Here is an 18,321-nt window from a genome sequence, read left to right on the forward strand (position 1 = left end):
AGCACGGGTTTGGGACTTCTGAGACGGAGAGGTGTACGGGCAGGGTATCTGCTTGCTGTCATTAAGCCTCCTTCTTAAGGCTTCACTCGATTCATGGAATATGGACAGAAGAGTTGCCTAGAAATTAGGGCTGAGAGAAAGTGAACTGTTCTGGCTTGCCGTTGCTGTAGTCTATGGGAACTTCTTGGGTCTGCTCTCTCCCACGGGGGAACTATGCCCCTAAGGGGGCAGAGAGAAGCCCCCAAAGGTCACAGGGTGGCCAAGCTCTCAATGATCCAATCCCACCTTCTCCAGCAGACCAATGACTGCTCAGTCTAGAGCCTTGTTCACTTTGGGTCTCAGGACCCACCCCTACCATGGCTCATTCGATCAGAATCCATTTACCTATTTAGCTACTAACCAGGAACTGGCAAGGTGATTCTGTGGAAATCAACGGAAGGGACTGGTATCAAGTTGGTTTTTTTTTTGTTTGTTTTTTTTTAAGTGTCTCTTGTGCTCAGCACATCTCAGAATGGTGAAAATAATCAGACACAAGTGCTTTCTCCTGTTCCCACTCACATGTTCTAGAATAAGGACTATTTCCCAGCATCTCCTCCGAATACGTGGGAGGCTATAATGCGACCGTAGGTTGTTTGATTTGTGGTGATGAGCTCGGGTGTTAGGGCTGTGAGCTAGAGATGCAAACCAAGGTCCTGGCCCGCCCGTTCTCATGCATCCATATAGCATGCACACACACAGGGACACAGATATGGAACGGCAGCCAGAGACAGAGAGTAAAGGAGGGGTCGAAGGCTGGAGGGGACAAAAGCAATCCAGATCTTTAGGACAGTGAAAGAAAAGAAAATTGGAGGGTACTCTTTCCAAGTGTCTCTTCTGGAATACAGGAAGGCTGTTGGGTAAGTGAGGAGAGCTGATGGTGATATGTGTTGGGGTGCCTACTAGGCAGGACACAGAGGACCAATCTGGCTGCGATGGGGACAGAAGAGAGAGGGTATGGGTGCAGTTAGCTAGTGTGTGTGTGCAGGGGATAGATTATCATGGAGGGTGAAAAGCTGACTTGCTTAAAATTGTAGAGTCCCAGTCCAGGCCTGGGACTGGAACTCAGGCTTCCTAATTTTCAACCCAGTGGTCTCCGCACTGCTGCCTCATGGAAGGTGGGTGTGTATGAGAAAGACAGAGAAAGAGAGAGTGTGTGCGCGTGTGCATGCGTGTGTGCGTGCACAGCAAGAGATCCTATGACCACAATCTACCCCACGCACACATCCTGTAAGAGCACGAAGACGCTGAGGGAGAGACAGCAGTGTTCTCTGTGTTGTTCCGGGTTCCCAAGGCACAGCTGTTGGCAGATGTTCACTGGTGTTATGTGGTGAAGGATTCCCTGAGTTCGGGAAACAGTGAATCAAGCAAGATGAAACAGACTCTACGGAGGGACATCTCAGAACGTTCCTACATGGCTGTGCACTGTAGCAATGCAGGGCTTCTCAGATTTGAGGATGGTGTCCCTGTTTTAAGGAGCATCGCCTTGCATGGCCTGGTACCCAACACATGCTGGGAAAGGCCAACCTAAAGAATCAAGTTTAAATAATTATCCTGGCATTACAGGCCCTTCCCACCTGCGCCCACTCTCCTTAGAACTCCAGCTACCCTGACTTTGTCCCTGCAGAGAGCATCTCCGCACACTCTCCTAGCACAGTCCCATCTCAGTTTAGCTTTCCTCTCCCCTGTGGGGTCTCCCCGGCCTCCTGTAATTAGTTTCATCTACGAGCTCCTCTAGCACTCACTGGCTGAATTAAGCATTTTGGCACCACTGGATTGTCATCAGTCTCACAGGTACCTATTGGTTTTTGTCTCCCCAGCAATTCTGCAGGCTTCTGGATGGTTCTGATTACAGACTCCGCTTTTCACATCCTTCGTAACACCTGGGCAATGCTGTGCTACATTAGTGGACCTCAGATGTCTGGTCTGAATTGGAAACTCTGGGTTTACTTTCTGCTTGTCTGAGACTCTACTCTAATCCCTGAAATGTCTTTGGAAACTCCATGGAGGCTCAGAGGGCTTCGGGTTTTTGGGTGGTTTGAGGGGGCCCTGGATTGGATCATATCATCTTCTATTTCTGGTTCGTCTCCCTAGAGAGCTAAATCTTCCAGCGAGACCCTAATTGCACTGGCCTCTGGGGACTGTGGTCAAAATACTGTTCGTCCTGTGATTCTCTTCCATTTGGGGCTTCTAGGGTTGGAAGGAACAAAAAAAATCAGAAAGCTCATTTTCTGGACAGGAGGAACTCCAAGTGACTGCTTTTACAACAGGTTGATTTTGTAACAAGGGGAAGACAGGAGGGAATAGATCAGAATTTTGTTTAACTTTTCCATTTGGCCCCCAACCAGACCACTCCTCTGTCCTCATGTGGAGGCAGCCGCGGATGGACCATGCAGTGGAGTGAGTTAGGAACTCTGGGGTGGCTGTTACGGTTAGTTTTATGAGTGGCCACTCTTTCTTTAGGGGGAGGGAGTTGCTCTGGAAATGGGGAAGGTATGGCAAAAGGAAAGAGAAAACAAGGAGAGAGGAACTGGGTCTCTTACCTCATAGACCTGGAAAAAAATAGGGATTTGAAGTCAGCATTTTGAAGGGAAAAAAAAAGAAGCAACACTTAATCACTCATTTCACACAGCTGGGACCCAACTGGGCTATACAAAGGTTTGGGGGCCAGTCTTATTGAACAGGGGACAGAGGAACAAGAAGTCTCCATTTCGGAATCCTCCTTACCACAGGCAGCACAGAGGCTAAAAATGTTTTAGATTTGTCTACAGAACTTCAGAAAAGGTCCTCCGAAGTCAGTTTCAGGCCATCGGGAGCCAGCCGTGGGGGGAGAGGGGATTGGGAAGGGGGGGGTACTCTCTTTGGACTAGTCAGCGGTAATATAATGGTTCCTTCTGAAGTAATATGGAAAGTTCCACAAATACCTCTCCAAAAATTTCCAAGAAACGACCTGCAGGAGCATCTAGAATGAACGGCTTTGTTCAGAAAAATCTTCTCTCCAGAGTATAGAAGGTAATGGGGAGGGGCGGGCGAGGGGCTTGATAGGACGTCCCCTTCTGGATATTTCCTTCTGTTGCCAAATACATTTGACCTAATCCAAGGCATGGGGAACTCCAGGAAAGCGGGTGTGCATGGGGTTGGAGGGATGGCCTTGGTACAGGTTGGGTAGGATGGGGATAACAGGAGAGTTTGGCAGACCTTGCTCTGAGCTGATGCCTCGGGCTTCCTATTCATCCCAAGGCACCCTATCTTGGTTAATTCTGGAAGGAGCTGGTCCCTATGCTGAAGTGGAGGTGACCCACCATGGCTCTACATAATTCCTGCCCCCCAAACTTTACCTACCCAGCTCTTTTTTTTCTTCTTTTTTGCATCAGCATCCTTGCTGCTGCCAATGCTGGAATGGCTGGTGATGCTGTTGAGGCTTGAGATGCTGTCTGAAGAGTTCTGTCTCTTGATCCGGAGTTCTAGGGGCCAAGTGGGAAGAGCACACACAGGGTAGATTTAAAGAAGACGTGGGACTTAGGGCCAGCATAGCAGCAGAAGGCGGAGCAGAAGGGCACCAACTACTCCTCCATCCACATTATTTATTTTTTGGGATCATTCTTTCAACATTTCCTGAGGGCCAATCACGTTTCAACATTTAAAAAAATGATAACGGTAAAAAATAAGAAATGATTCCTGTTCTCAAGAGGCGTCCAGTCTAGTAGGATAAACAGCAGTACACAAACTAATGAACTTAGCCTGAAGAGGTCTGAGAAGGGCTTAAAGAGAGCCGGCCCTCAATACTTTGATGGAGACATCAACTACCATTTTTTTTTTTTTTAAAGTAAACTCTACCCCCAGTGTGAGACTCGAACTCAGCACCCCGAGATCAAGAGCTGCACACTCCACCAACAGAGCCAGCCAGGCACCCCTCAAGCTACCATTTTTCATTATTTTCCCCAGCAATGCTGGGCTGCCTGGTGCTCCAAAGCCAGGTATAAGTAGCCATGTGTATGAGCTTTTGTTGTCTCATCTGACAGGTAGAAAATCTTTTCAACACTCTGAGGTTTGGAATGGCACAAAAGATGATCCACTTTTCCAGCACAGGGAAGGAAAGAATTAACCAGGGAGGAGATGTTTCAGTCTTGAAAGAACAGATAGGAACACTGGAAGAACGATCTGGGCTAAAGGAAAAGCACATGCAAAGGCCCTGTGCAGGGATCTGGCTCTGCTTTGGGGAACTTCGGGCAGACTGGAATGGGAGCAGTACAAGGAGCACAGCCCAAGAGGTGAGGGTGAGAGTGGAGGGTAGGCTCAGGCCAGATCAGGAGAGTCCTGAAAGCCTTTTAAAGGAAATCTGCGTTTGTGCCATAGGTAATGGGCAGGAGCAGTAAGATTCTGGAGCAAAGGCAGACTATAATCAGATTTTTAAAAAAAAGATTTTATTTATTTGACAGAGAGATTGGGAAAGAGCACAAGTAGGCAGAGGGAGAGGGAGAAAGAGGCTCTCTGCTGAGCAGGGAGCTGGATGTGGAACTTGATCCCAGGACCCTGAGATCATGACCTGAGCCGAAATCAAGGGTTGGATGCTTAACCAACTGAGACAACCCAGGCGCCCCAAGATAAAATCAGATTTATAAAACCTTTTTATTTTGAAATAATTACAGACTCACATAAAGTTACAAAGAAATATACAGCGAAGTCCTGTGTACCTTTCAGCTAGTCTCCTCCAATATCAGCATCTTGCCTAATTGTAGGACAAAGTCAGAAGACTACTTTTTTCATGGAGCTTACTGAGTTAACGTGCAGAAAGAGGAAGTGGAGGGAAACCAGATTTAGAGGTAGGGGCCCAGCGAGGTGGCTATTTGCCATTGTCCTCTAGAAACAAGAGCTGTTCAGTGAAGATGTGGGTAGTTCCTGGTTACTTTCTCATTCTCTCCATGACCAAGAAAGCATTGTTAAACTCTAATCTTCCTTTCATACTGCTGGGGAAACAAGAACACCAGAGTTCACAAAGCCCATGGACAGCACTTCGTTCAAAGATTATAAAACCAAGTTTATAATACAACAGAGTATTTCCAGTTATTTTAAAGGTGTGGGGTGCCTGGGTGGCTCAGTGGGTTAAGCCTCTGCCTTCAGCTCAGGTGTGATCCCAGGGTCCTGGGATTGAGTCCCGCATGGGGCTCTCTGCTCAGCGGGGAGCCTGCTTCCTCCTCTCTCTCTGCCTGCCTCTCTGCCTACTTGTGATTTCTCTCTGTCAAATAAATAAATAAGATCTTAAAAAAAAAAAAGTGTGGAAAACTCTCAGGAGAACATGCTGATTTGAAGTAAAGAAATTTCCATTTGTATAAAACACACACACACACACGTATTTTTGTATATGCAGAAAATTATTTTTGGAAAGATTCACAAGAAACTATTAACAGTAGTTATCTCTGGGGAGTGAGATTTGGGGGGATTCAGGGAGAGGGATTTTTATATTTTACAGTACCCTTTTGTATAGCTTACATATCAGGGGCTGACACATGGTCACTGTAAAGAGCCAGACAGTAAATATATCAGGCTTTGCAGCCACATGGTCTCTGTTATACCTAGTCAGCAATGCTGCTGTTGCACTAAAGCAGCCATAGACAATAAGTAAATAATGAGTGTGACTATGTGTAAGTAAAACCTTATTTTAAAAAACAGATAGTGAGGGCCACTTGGATGGCTCAGTCTAGTTAAGCTTCTGACTCTTGATTTCAGCTCAGGTCATGATCTCAGCGTCATGAGATCAAGTCCTGCATCTGGCTCTGCGTCCAGCGCAGAGTCTGCTTGTGATTTTCTCTCTACCTCTGCCCCTCCCCCACCTCTAGCTCTCTTTCTCTCTCAAATAAATAAATCTTTAAAAAACAAAACAAAACAGGTGGTGAGGCAGATTTGGCCAATGGGCCATGGCTTGTTAACCCCTAATTCACATTTTCCTCCGAATATGTATTGCTTTTATTATTATTTATTTATTTATTTTTAAAGATTTTATTTATCTATGGACAGAGATCACAAGTAGGCAGAGAGGCAGGCAGAGAGGGGGGAAACAGGCTCCCTGCTGAGCAGAAAGCCCGATGCGGGGCTCGATCCCAGGACCCTGGGATCATGACCTGAGCTGAAGGCAGAGGCTTTAACCCACTGAGCCACCCAAGCGCCCCTGTATTGCTTTTATGATAAAAAATAAATTTAGTTAAAAATTAGTTAATTAAAAATAAAATGAAGGGCAGCAAAATAAATGCCTGCATCTGTCAACTCAGAGGTTCCAAGTAGTTGCAAGTCTATCCATTAAATTTATTTATTTAATTATTTTTTAAAAGATTTTATTTATTTATTTGACAGACAGAGATCACAAGCAGGCAGAGAGGCAGGCAGAGAGAGAGAGAGAGAGGGAAGCAGGCTCCTTGCTGAGCAGAGAACCTGATGTGGGGCTCAATCCCAGGAGCTGGGATCATGACCTGAGGCGAAGGCAAAGACCTCAACCCACTGAGCCATCCAGGCGCCCCTAAAAAATATGCTATATAGTACTTTTAGAAGCAAAGGATGTCCTAGAATCAAATAATCTTCAGAAAGTTAGGAACTCTTTTGTGCATTTTTAATTTTGTGCTACATACATTTACTACCTTTTCACAAATAAAATAAGGGTAGGTATCATGACTTTGAGCATTAGCTTATTGAATGGTCCTAGAAATCCTCCTAACCAAGTTGAGCCTAGGTCACTCTGAACTGAGGAAAACAAGCAAACTCATCCCAAAAGACAGCATTCATTTATTCACTTAACAAACCCATATCTAAAGAGTAAGATGCACTTGGGAAATCAGAAGTAGTGTAATATTCCAGATTTATCACTTATGAGCTGTGTTTTTCCAAGGGACTTATTTTCTCTCTTATTCTCAACTATAAAATATACTTTATAGGGCTGTTACCTGGATAAATTAATCAATACAATTACAATCCTTAGAAAAGTACCTAGCATATGCCAAGTGCTCAGTAAGTATTTTTCACTAGTGCCATGGCTGGGATACAGGGTGCAAGAGAGGGGGTAGAGGATGAAGCTGGAGAGAAATGCTTGTTTGGGATCAGGAAGAGGACAGTACTCCATACTAATGGGTTTGGAGCATAGTCTCTTTCCCTTTAACTTGTTCTTCTGAAATGTTTCAAGCACATGGAAATACTTAAAAGCATAGCACAATGGACACCCGTATGCCCCTCCACCTAATTTAACAGTTGTTAATATTTTGTTCCATTCACACTTGTGCATGCTCTCCCCCCGCCCCCCACATACAGATATTTTCTGGAATAATCTGAAAAGAAGTGGCAGGCAACATGACACTTTGCCACTCAGTGCTTCAGGATGCATCTTCTAAGAATCAGGACATTATCCCACATCATCATTATCACACCTAAAAAATGAACAGTAATTCCTTTAAATTAATATCCAGTCCATACTGCAGTTGGAATGATTTCCGATCTCAGCTGACATGATTGGATGACACCGGTGTGGGGAGAGGGATGGGGGTCCACGAAGGAAGGACTGACTGTAGCAATGCAAGACTAGTTAGGAAATTATTGTAATAATCCAGAAGAAGAGTGATGAAAACCAGAGCCAGGGTAATGACAAGGCAGAGGAGAGAGAGAACTGAGTATCTATCTATCTGCATGAATTATATATATAACTCAATGGCTTTATATGTGAACCAGTGAGACGTAAGAGATGACTTTTGTATTAGTGGTTTGGGTGACCAGGCAGAGGATAATACCTGAAATGGGTCAAACTGCAGAAGGGAAAGTGTTGGTTTGTGTATGTGTAAGGGAGGTGGAGGGAGTGCCTTTTAATGGTGGACATGTTGAGTTAGGGACACCTATCAGGTGATCTAAGTGGGAATGTCCAAAAGTATTTGGAAATAGACGTACAATATTCAGGACGGAGGTACATGTTAAGAAGACAGAGATACACATTTAGAGGAGGTTGTGAAACTTACTGAGCTAGCATATAAACTCAGCAAGTTTGCAGGATACAAGATCAATATATTAAAAAACCTATTGTATTTCAATATACCAGTAATGAATAATCCGAAAAGGAAATTAAGAAAAACAGTTCTAATTACAATAGTATCAAAAACAAAATTATCCGAAAAGGAAATTAAGAAAAACAGTTCTAATTACAATAGTATCAAAAACAAATTTAACAAAAGAAATGCAAGACTTAGATACTGAAAACAGCCAAATACCACTGAAAGAAATTAAAGAATAAATAAATGGAAAGGCATGCCACTCTTTGCCTTCTATCTTAAAAAAGACCTTGACCCAGGGGTGCCTGGGTGGCTCAGTCAGTTAAGCACCTGACTTTTGATTTTGGCTCAGGTCATGCATGATCTCAAGGTTGTGGGATCGAGCCCCATGCTGGGCTCCAGGCTGAACGTGGAAACTGCTTAAGATCTCTCTGTCCCTCTCCCACTGTCCCTCCCCTCGTCCCTTTCTCTCTTTCTCTCTCTCTCTCACTCTTCAAAAAACAAACAAAAAAGCTGTGGCCAGAGCTCTTGGAGCCCAGTCCCTGAAGACGAAGTAGAAGGAAGAAATGGGAGGAGTCAGATGTGGTAGGACAAGGCCAAGATGGGAATGATGACTCAGAAGCTACGGGGAGAATTTAAAGAAGAAAAGGAGAACTTAACAGGGCCAAATCTTGGAAATCTTGGGATATTGTCTGTGTGGTTGTGTGTGTATGTAGGGAGAGGTTATTTTGAGCCCCTATCAAATGCCTGGCACCATGGTGAATGCTCACATAGGTCTTCTTTTTTTTTTTTTTTTAAAGATTTTATTTATTTATTTGACAGAGAGAGAGATCACAAATAGGCAGAGAGGCAGGCAGAGAGAGAGGAGGAAGCAGTCTCCCTGCAGAGCAGAGAGCCCGATGCGGGGCTCGATCCCAGGACCCTGAGATCATGACCTGAGCCGAAGGCAGCGGCTTAATCCACTGAGCCACCCAGGCGCCCCTCACATAGGTCTTCTGATCTGACCCCACAAACTTCTGGTTAGGTATCATGTCTATTTCACATAAGCCAAGTAAACTAAGTACTAACAATTACTAGTTACGTTTTGGGAAAATGGGGATCCTTGGTGATTTCAGTGAAAAGCAGTTTTGGTAGGGTGATAGCAGTAGAAGTAAATTACGGTGGGGTTAGGGGGGGTAAGGGAAGTGGAAGGTAAGTTTGTGAAGGAAGGAAAGAGATAAGATTATAATTAGAAAGAAGAGTGGAGGGACGCCTGGGTGGCTCAGTTGGTTAAACATCTGCCCTGCTGCTCAGGTCATGATTCCAGTCCCACATCGGCATCCACGCCCTCAGCCTTTGCCTCTCTGTCTCTCTACCTCTCATGAATAAATAAATAAAATCTTTTTTTAAAAAAAGGATGTGGATACACCTTTTGTCATCTTTAAAGATAAAAGAGCCTTTAGCAGCATTATAAGGAAAAGGGAAGGAATGAATGGAGGGTAAGAGATCAAAGATGTAGGGGTGTGTGTGTGTGTGTGTGTGTACGTGCACATGCGATGGGTATCAATGCCAGAGGGAGCATCCCAAAGCATTAGATAAGGGAGCCCTCTTGGCCAGAAAGGACAGTCCCTTTCAACAAAATGGGAGAAAAATAAGTAAGGATCAGATGAATATAGATTGATGGGAGTGTGGAAGTCAGTGGAGTTCTTACTTGAAAATGTTTATTTGTTTTTGTTTTTTAAAAGATTTTTATTTATTTATTTGACAGAACAAGAGAGCACAAGCAGGCAGAGCAGCAGAGGGAGAGGGAGAAGCAGGCTCCCCACCAAACAGGGAGCCCAATGTGGGGCTCGATCCCAGGACCCTGAGACCATGACCTGAGCCGAAGGCAGAGGCCCAACCCACCAGGCCCCATAAAACCTCCGTGATCGTCACCTCATTTGAAGAGTAGATTACGTCGCCTTGGCGAACTGACATAAGGATTAAATAACTATGATTATAGGTGTATGTGTGTGTAAAAATGTAAAGTGCTGATTTTTTAGACTTTATTTGGTAGAGCAGTTTTAGGTTCTCAGCCAAAATTCAAAGGAAGGTACAGAAGGTTCCCATATCCTCCTGTCGCCTCTACATGCACAGCCTCCCCCACGGTCAGCACACCCCCTAGAGGGGCGCACGTGTTACAACTGATGACTCTGCGCCGATACCCCATTATCAGCCAGAGCCCATAGCTGACATTTGGGTTCGCTCTTGGTGTTATAGACATCCTACGGCTTTGAACAAATGTATAATAACAGGTACTTACCATCATAGTATCATAAAGGGTACTTTCACTGCCCTAAAAATCCTCTGTACTCTGCTTACTCACCCTCCCCACACCACCCCACTCAGCAATCACTGATCCTTTTAGGGTCTCCATAATTTGTCTTTTCCAGGATGTCACACAGTTAAAATCAGACAACATGTAGTCTTTCCTCATTGGCTTTTTCCACTTAGTAACGTACATTTGAGACTGCTCGCTATCTTTTCACAACCCGATAGCTCATTTCTTTTTAATGCTGAGTAATATTTCATCAATCGGCCATAGCACAGTTCCTTCCTCCAATCACCTACTGAAGGATACCTCTAGGTTGCTCCCAAGTTTTGGTGATGATGAAGAAAACCGCTATAGACATTCAGGTTTTTCTGAAGACATAAAATTTTAACTCATTTGGGTAAATACCAAGGAGTGCGACTGCTGGATCAAATGGTAAGAATACCTCTAGTTTTTTTAAAGAATAATGTGCTGTTTTAGTGATGGTTTGTGACAGCTCTTGGGCTTTGCCCTCAAGGTTCAAGAGAGGACCCATAGGGATGACAGGTCTGCTCTACTCTCCCTCATCCCCAGGATAGTGGGGTCATGCCCCTGGCCCTGACCAGTCAGAGCATCACACTGAAGGGCATCAAAGGGCCCTCACCTTCTAAAAATCTGGAATCTTGTAGGCACAGATAAAAATCTTCAATAACCCCATTCCTGTTCTCCTTCGATCTGTGGCTGGATAGCTTACCTTTGGGTGTGGTTTCCGAGGCATTAAGGGCTCCCTGAATGACAGCCTGGGCTTCAGAGTTCTTCTTCTTCAGAAAGTCTATCGTTTCTCGTAAATCCAGCAGCTCAGTGTCCTAAGAGAGACATGACAATAGTGTCATCAGCTGGCACTGGGAACACCAACTCTGTGCCAGGCAGTGGGCTAGGCACTGGAATTCTTCCAGATTTGATAGAGAAGGCAGGGAATTCTCTGAGGGGAGGATTCAGGGTGACGGGAGGGGAGGGAGAAACCCACGCTCAGGAGAGAGTAAGGGAGGTGAGCCCAGCTCTGTGCGGGAGGAGAACTCCCAGCTCCCGTACCTTCTCCTCTGCCGTCTCCGCCAGGTGTCGGAGGCGGGATGTCATATTCACCAAGCTCTGCTCAAAAGCTGCCACGAGATTAGCCTGAAATAAACACGGAAGGAGGTTCCTAAGTTGCCCGACACTTTGGGAAAAGACAAGACTGTTACGGGAAGTAGTTTCGCTGGTTTTCTGTGTCTGAACACTCACCAATGCCAACAACTCTCTGGGTGATTTTTGAATATTGATTTCCCTGACCAGAGATGGTGAAATCAAACACCTTTCTGGCCTGAGATTTTCTGGCAGGGACCAACTTTGTGAATGAGAAAGTGGTACAGGCAGCATTAGGGCAGGGAGGGCAGGCTTCTGGAGGCTCTTGGACACTTGGGATCCAGCACCTATCATTACCAGAGTTGGGACTGTCCCTCTGCTCTTCAGGAGGGGCATAACCTCTGGGTCACGCCTATTGTCTTGATTTAACTCCTGCATTGTGTGGAGGGCTGGCCCCCACGGGTCCAAATCACTTCCCACTAGAAACCATTTGGTGCTTCTTTCCACCTCTACTCTCAAGCAGCCTCCATCCCGCTTCTCCCAGGTCCTTGTTTCTCACGGCTGCCTTTATCAGGCTAGAGAGAAGGAGCTCAGGAAAACGTCAGGGGCCTTCCGAAGTTTGGCCACTAGAGGTCACGTGTGTTTCATGACGAGGCGGCTGGCCAGGGAGGGTGGAGCTGAGGCCACTGGGAGCAGGGCTAGCCCGCTAAGCTCTTCACCTGGCAGCAAGATGTATAGGAAAGGTGAAGGGAATGGGGAGAGAAAGGGGAACACGAGGGGCTGCAGAAACAGTCATCGCTGGAGGGTATCTGGGCAGGTCAGTGGCCCTAGTGAGAAGTGACAGGCATATTTTGGGCAGATCTTTTGTCCAGAGCTCGAGGATGTAGGTCTGTGACACTTGTCACTGCTTCCTGTGGGTCAGTGATTCTCTCTCCCCGCTGGGCCATCTCTAGTCTCAGCCCCTGCCTTTGCAACACACCTGGAGGCTACTTTCATTTGACATAGGCTGGTGGCAACCCATCTGGGTCATTATGAACTGCCTTGTCCACCTGCATGCGCTGCGAACCTGTCAAGGCCTGGGCTCTCCTCGGCAGACCTAGGTCATGACCCTGAGCCACTGACTTTCACCTGCTGTACAGGGAACTCCTGTCTTCTTGGCCTCGGGGTGTCTCTTGTTCACTTCTCTACATCCTTGCCTAAATCTGTAAACAGCCCACTCAGAGTCCCTGAACATCTCCTCGAGGGACCCCAACAACGGCTGGCTTCCCTTCTCACTGGGGGCTCCTTCTGCTCCGGAAGGGCATTCCTCACTTCTGCTACCCATCCTTTCCCTCCTCGGAGCCTCCCCTAACCCTCAACCTCACCAAAGGGCCTGCATGACCTCAGGGCCGAGCAGCGGTGCCAGAGATAGGCTGGCACTTGGGAAAGGTGCAATGGCTTGCGGTCCCTCCCTGTCTGGGATGTGCCCTCTGCGTGGGCAGCTGGGAAGTTCCACGGAACATGACAAAAGCTCCGTCAGCAATCAGGGGATCCCAGAGAGTTCTGGTATCACGTCTCCTGCTTGAGGGCCAGGCTCCGACCCCCAGCTGGATCTGCCTCTAAAATTCAGAACCCATCGTGTCCGGGTATTTGGTTTGTTCTCTCTGAGCCAAAGGGAACTTCCTGTTCAAAGAAAAATCACCGTCTAAATTCATTTTCTTGGCTCTCGCCCCGTCTTGACAGCATGATGGCTGACAGATCCAATGTCGGTGAATCAGACACACTAATGTTCTCTGCCTCCCTGGCGCCTCGCCCCTCCCTCCCCCTGCATCTCCCAGATGTGAATTTCCTGGGGTGTGCAGGACGTGACCCAGGCCACCAGCCGTGGTGGGTGGGGCACAAGGGAGGGGAGAGAGGGTTCTTGCTTATGTTGTAACTTTTATGGGTCCCCAAGAGTGGAAGACGGTGCGTGACATGGGCTTCCAACAAACCAGTGAGTGTACAGCTTATGAGTGGAGGATTTGGGCAGAGAAATAGAATTATCAGCATGGCGGTGAGGGAACTGCTGTTGAAACAGAACAGAAACATGCGAAATCTTGGTGGAGAGTCCTCTACCTGATCCCAATGAAGACCCCTGGGCCTGACAGCTGGGTCCCCCGGAGAGGAAGGGACGAGAAAAAAAGCCCAAAACTCCTGCGGAAACTGCGGACATGGTTACTTTTGTGTGCACACTTGGAAGGCTCCTGCAAATCCGGCTCAGCTGTTGTTTACAGCTTTGGGGGAAAATGGTTCTTATGTTCTCTGTTTGCAACTTGGTCACAGGGGAGAAACTACCACAGCCCAGTGAGGGGAGGCGGCCTCATTTCCCCTCACCTCACAGGGTCGAAAGACCAAGGCCCACAGAAAGAAAGAAACTCATTCTACTGGGATGGACCGAGGGCAGGCTGAGGGCAGAAACAAAGAATTCTGGCTCCCAACCTAAAGTTCAGGTAATTTCTGCCACCTGCCCAAGGAGACAGCTAAGCAAAGGCAGTTGTGAGTGAGGCAGCTGGACTGGAACGAGAGTGAGTTTCTAAGCTGTGTCATGCTTGCCAGGCAGAACGGTCATAGCTAGTTCTGTGCCTGTCCAGTTCTGTGGCCTGAACAAAGACAGAAACATACCCCAGGGCAGCAGCAGACAGTTCTGAGGGTTCCCTAATAAGTGACTACTTGTGTCCATGGCCAATGGAAAGGTTGTTCCCACCTCCAAGTATAACCACTGATAATCCTTGTCCCTTTCTCTAGGGAGTTCAAAGACCATGGGGCATGAACCCATCCACACCTATTAACTCGGGTGGGGGGAAAAGCATTTCTCTATAAATATCAAGACTCAAAGAAGGCCAATCCCCCAATCTGCTGTCGTAAAGCCACGAACAGGACCCGCTCCCCTGGCATCTAAGCCCAGCGGATACCTTACGGGAGAATTCTCCTCCTCTGGCTGAACTTATCTGACTTAGGGCCAAAGTAACTGCCTAGGTCTTCCCCTGCTTTATGGCACTCACATTGGCAGAAAGTTGAGACGTCAGGGTGGCCACTTTTTCCTGGGATGATTCCAGTTCCCTACGCAGCTTCCGGATTTGCTGTGGAGGGGAGAGAAATACAAACTTATGGTAGCAGCAGAAGTAAGAGATCTGGAAGCAGAACGGGGCGCAGTGGTGTTAACAAGCAGAGACAAAGGCTTCGCACCCTACCTCGGATTGCATCCTCTCCTCAGCCTGAAGAAGGAGCACAGAAGGAGAGAAAGAGAGAAGGAGGTAGTTACTATGGAGGTGAGGAAGCCAGGCCCCAGTGGCAGGGCGGAGAACTTGAAGAAGCGTGACTCAGAGGTACAGAGAGGCCGAAACTCAGTGTCTTGGCCCTGGCCCCCTCACAGGATGGGCTGAGACCCTATCCTTGGGTTCCAATAAAAGATTTCTCTGGAGCTCGTCTCCAGCCAACTTTGTCATTGCCAAGAAGGCTAAGAAATAAAACTCCGGTTGGTCTGAAGACGAATCCTACTGCCACTAACTTGAAGGAATAAAGAATTAGGGGAAAAAAAATCTGAGAACCGAGTCACACCGAATGGCCAAACACAGCGTGCCCAGTCCGCCACAGGGAACACTTGGTAAATTCTGTATGCTGTTAGCATGCTGGAGTCCTGTACACCTGAAAGTTCCCAGCCTGCCTTGCCCTGAATGCTTCCCAAATTCCCCTGGCACAGAATGGGCTCTATCACAAGGGGACTATCGCCTTTTCAAAGGAAGGGAACCAAAGACACCCGAGTTTGCTCAGGAATTGGTGGTGAGACCAGAAAGACCACTGAGGAACTAATGCACTCAACCGAGTGCTCCAAGGTCTAGGCACCTTCCCCCGTCCCCACTCCAGATCCACAAGGCCTCAAGAACAGGTAGCAGTCTCCTTCCCCCACCCAGTTCCCCAACCAACCCAGGTTCTGGGGAGCAGGGCAACAGTACGTGAGAGGGGATAAGAGAGGAAGAGAAGTAGCGCTCTTACTGAGGAGTAAGTGGAGGAGGCGCTGGAGGCCAGGGACAGCACTGAGCCATGAACTGAAAGAGAAGCAGAACACAGAGTTAACAGAGGGTTCCGGGGACAAAGAGTTCCTGGGCAGAGCCTGAAGGCAGGAGTTTGGATTCACATTCTGGAGGGCATCTGGAGCCAACAGGAAGAACACCACAGGGGGACCCAACTGGCATCAAGACAGCCCCGACCAGGCAGGTGTCTGCTGACAAGGCAAGGTCCTGAGCAGAGCCAGCCTCCTCCTTCAGTCTACATTCTCGGGCAGCCCGGGGATGGCGGGCCCTCGCTCAGCCTGCTCCTGCTCCGCAGGGCACAAGTGTTCAGGGAGAGGGAAAGGAGATGATCGTGGACAGGAGTCTTCTTCTCTTCCCAGGCAGGAAAGTACTTAAGCTGCGGAAGAGGGGAGTTTCTCGTCAGAGCTGCTCGGAACAAATCCCGTCATACGGCCTGCGCGTCCTCTTCTTGGCTCTGGGGACCATGCGGATGGCCAACGGCCTGAAGTGTAAAAGCCTCCTTCTGTTGCTTCACTAGCCCGCCTGACAGAACCACAGCGCCCCTGCAAGGTGGCCTCCAGGTGCGGTGGCCTCCAGGCGCGGAGGCCTGAAAACACCAGTGGGAAGTCGGCTCTCCGTGAAGCCCGGTTGTCCAGGCTCTGGCCCTTAACACCCACGTCACCACAAACAACCATAGGCCCCTCCCTGAAGCTAACCCTTGCAACATTCTTGCAAGAGGAATGAGATGCCTAATTCTTTCCTGGGTTTTAAGAGCCACCCTTACATCCCTGGATCTTTTCACATTTGCTGAAAGACTGTGGGGAGGAGAGGCTGCTGCTGGAATGGGGAGGAGCTACAGCTTCGGGAGCACTCTGAGGGGTTCCATGTAACCCTTCCACGCTCCATTTCCCTCCCCCGGCCCCGATGACAGGTGCTCCAGCCCAAAGCCCCAGTGCCAGACGGTGCCACCCAAAGGTTTCTGGGCCCCCAGACCCTTCAAAGGGATGGGAAGAAAGAGCTGAAATGGCCCCGACTCGATGTTCTGTGAATCATATACGTGTGTGTGGTGGTGGTGGCGGGGGTGGTGGCGGGTGAGGGGACCCAGCAGAGCTGGAATGAGCGTGAACCGCGCTGGCATGAAGTCTCACCATCGTCCGTGGGGTCTCGGAAGGATCCTGACCGAATCATCCCCTTGGGTCTCTCGGCCAGGGACAGGGTGCTCCCCATTTGGGAGCCGCTGTACAGCTCGAAGGCCGCCTCGTGGGTGGGGATGCTGTTGGAGCGGGTGATTCTTGGCGTGGTGGCCGCAGTGGGACTCACTGGAAGGACAGAGGGGAGGGGGACAGGAGAGGCAGGGGGAGGGCAGGAGAAGAGGCAGGGTCATCAGCTCTCTGGGTCCCTTGGGGAACGGAGCACCAGGAGCATGGGAGGCAAATGGTCAGGGGTGGGGCAGGAGAGGAAGGGGTGGGGGGTGGGGGGAATGTGCAGGCAGCTGCTGGTTAGGAGTGGGGTCTCTCCCGGGGAGATCGAGCCCTAATGGAGAGGAACCCTGCTGTGGGGAATAAAGGGGGAACAGCCTTTCCTGTTTTAAAAGACCTTCCCTCAGCTCTGCCTGCCTGGGAACTGTCGCTTTTGAGGGTCAGGCTGGGGGAGCCTCGCAGCTTTTCTAAAACCTTCACATCACTTGAATGTGCCAATGAAATGGGATGTTGTGGTTCCGTAGAATACAACCGGCAGCCTGGGAGGACTAAGAATTCAGACCAAGACTCAGATCTCAATGACGACAAAGAGGCAGCTAGAGAAGGGGGCCAGGCTATGGGCTCTGATGGGCTCGGCCCTGCGGGAGGGACTGAGGCTCTCCCTACCGGCGGCGTCATTCTAGGCCACTGGCCGGTTCTGACGCAGCAAGAAACACACCCCCCCTGCCCAGCGTTCCCCTGGCCGGAAGGTCAGATGGGTGGAGCAGGTGACAGTGTCAGGCGAGGCTCCTAGAATCTGCTTTGACGCTGGGCTCTGCGGGATCCGGGCTGACCAGCAGCCCCTGCTCCCCTTCGCCCCTCCCCCCGCTGGGGTTACAGCCTCCCTGGGTCCACACCCACAGCTCCCCTTGCCTATTCTGCCTCCACAGAGGCAGGCGGATGTCTACTCCCTCCATAAGGACCTGTGAAGAATATTTTACACCTGCCTTGGCCCTTTCAAACACGTTAAGGTGATCACGGTTTAGCCCAGCACCTTCAGCCTGCAGCACCCATGCCTTCCCTCTGGTTTGGTTCTCAGTGCACATGGAGGACAAGCTGGCCCCGCCCCCCACCTAACGGCCCTTCAGCTAGCAGATGACCTTTCCTTACAAATCACTCCCTTCTCTAGGCAAAACGATCCTGATTCCTAGTTTTTCCTCAAATTCCCCATAGCCGTCCCATAGCCCGTCCTCGTTTTCTCTTACTGCATTCCTTCACTCAGCTGAATGGGGAGGTGGATCTAGCAAGACACGGCAAAGCACACGCCTGCCCCAGGCTCTGTCCTAAAGGGGTTCACCCTGGGCCCATCATGGCCTGCTGCTCCCTGGGGTCAGGCCTCCACCTGAAGCTTCTTCCCCTCCCTGCCTCTGAATCAGCCTTCTCTTCCTGCCTCCCTCCTCGCCAGCCTTTCTCCTCAGGCTTTTGAAAGGCTAGGATGTGTCTTCAGGCGCGCTGCCTTCAGGATGAGGCTGGTCCCATCGTCTGCCATCAACAACGGTTCCCTCCTTCCTCTCCGCCAGCCCAGCCATGTAGTGTTGCTGCCCTGGGCCTGGCGGCTCTTTTCCGCCACTGATTGCCTGCTCCCTGCGCTAGTCTGATCTCCGGGCCTC

The 18,321-nt window shown here is 48.9% G+C and overlaps 1 protein-coding gene across 10 annotated transcripts in view; it reads right to left on the minus strand.

The window, feature by feature from the left end:
* Positions 1 to 18,321, minus strand: part of NAV1 (neuron navigator 1) — a 252,915-nt gene that overhangs the window by 16,562 nt on the left and 218,032 nt on the right. For 4 of the 10 annotated variants that reach the window (XM_045982386.1, XM_045982379.1, XM_045982387.1 and 1 more), the window contains 8 exons: positions 16,622 to 16,792; positions 15,457 to 15,509; positions 14,655 to 14,678; positions 14,466 to 14,543; positions 11,416 to 11,499; positions 11,078 to 11,189; positions 3,379 to 3,500; positions 2,580 to 2,588 (listed from right to left, as the gene is read on the minus strand). In XM_045982386.1, coding sequence (XP_045838342.1) covers positions 2,580 to 2,588; positions 3,379 to 3,500; positions 11,078 to 11,189; positions 11,416 to 11,499; positions 14,466 to 14,543; positions 14,655 to 14,678; positions 15,457 to 15,509; positions 16,622 to 16,792 — 653 coding nt within the window. The remainder of the gene's footprint in view (positions 1 to 2,579; positions 2,589 to 3,378; positions 3,501 to 11,077; positions 11,190 to 11,415; positions 11,500 to 14,465; positions 14,544 to 14,654; positions 14,679 to 15,456; positions 15,510 to 16,621; positions 16,793 to 18,321) is intronic. The other 6 variants (XM_045982383.1, XM_045982381.1, XM_045982380.1 and 3 more) reach the window with 6 other exon arrangements.

This window comes from Meles meles, chromosome 17 (assembly GCF_922984935.1).
Source record: "Meles meles chromosome 17, mMelMel3.1 paternal haplotype, whole genome shotgun sequence".
Taxonomy (NCBI): Eukaryota; Metazoa; Chordata; class Mammalia; order Carnivora; family Mustelidae; genus Meles; species Meles meles.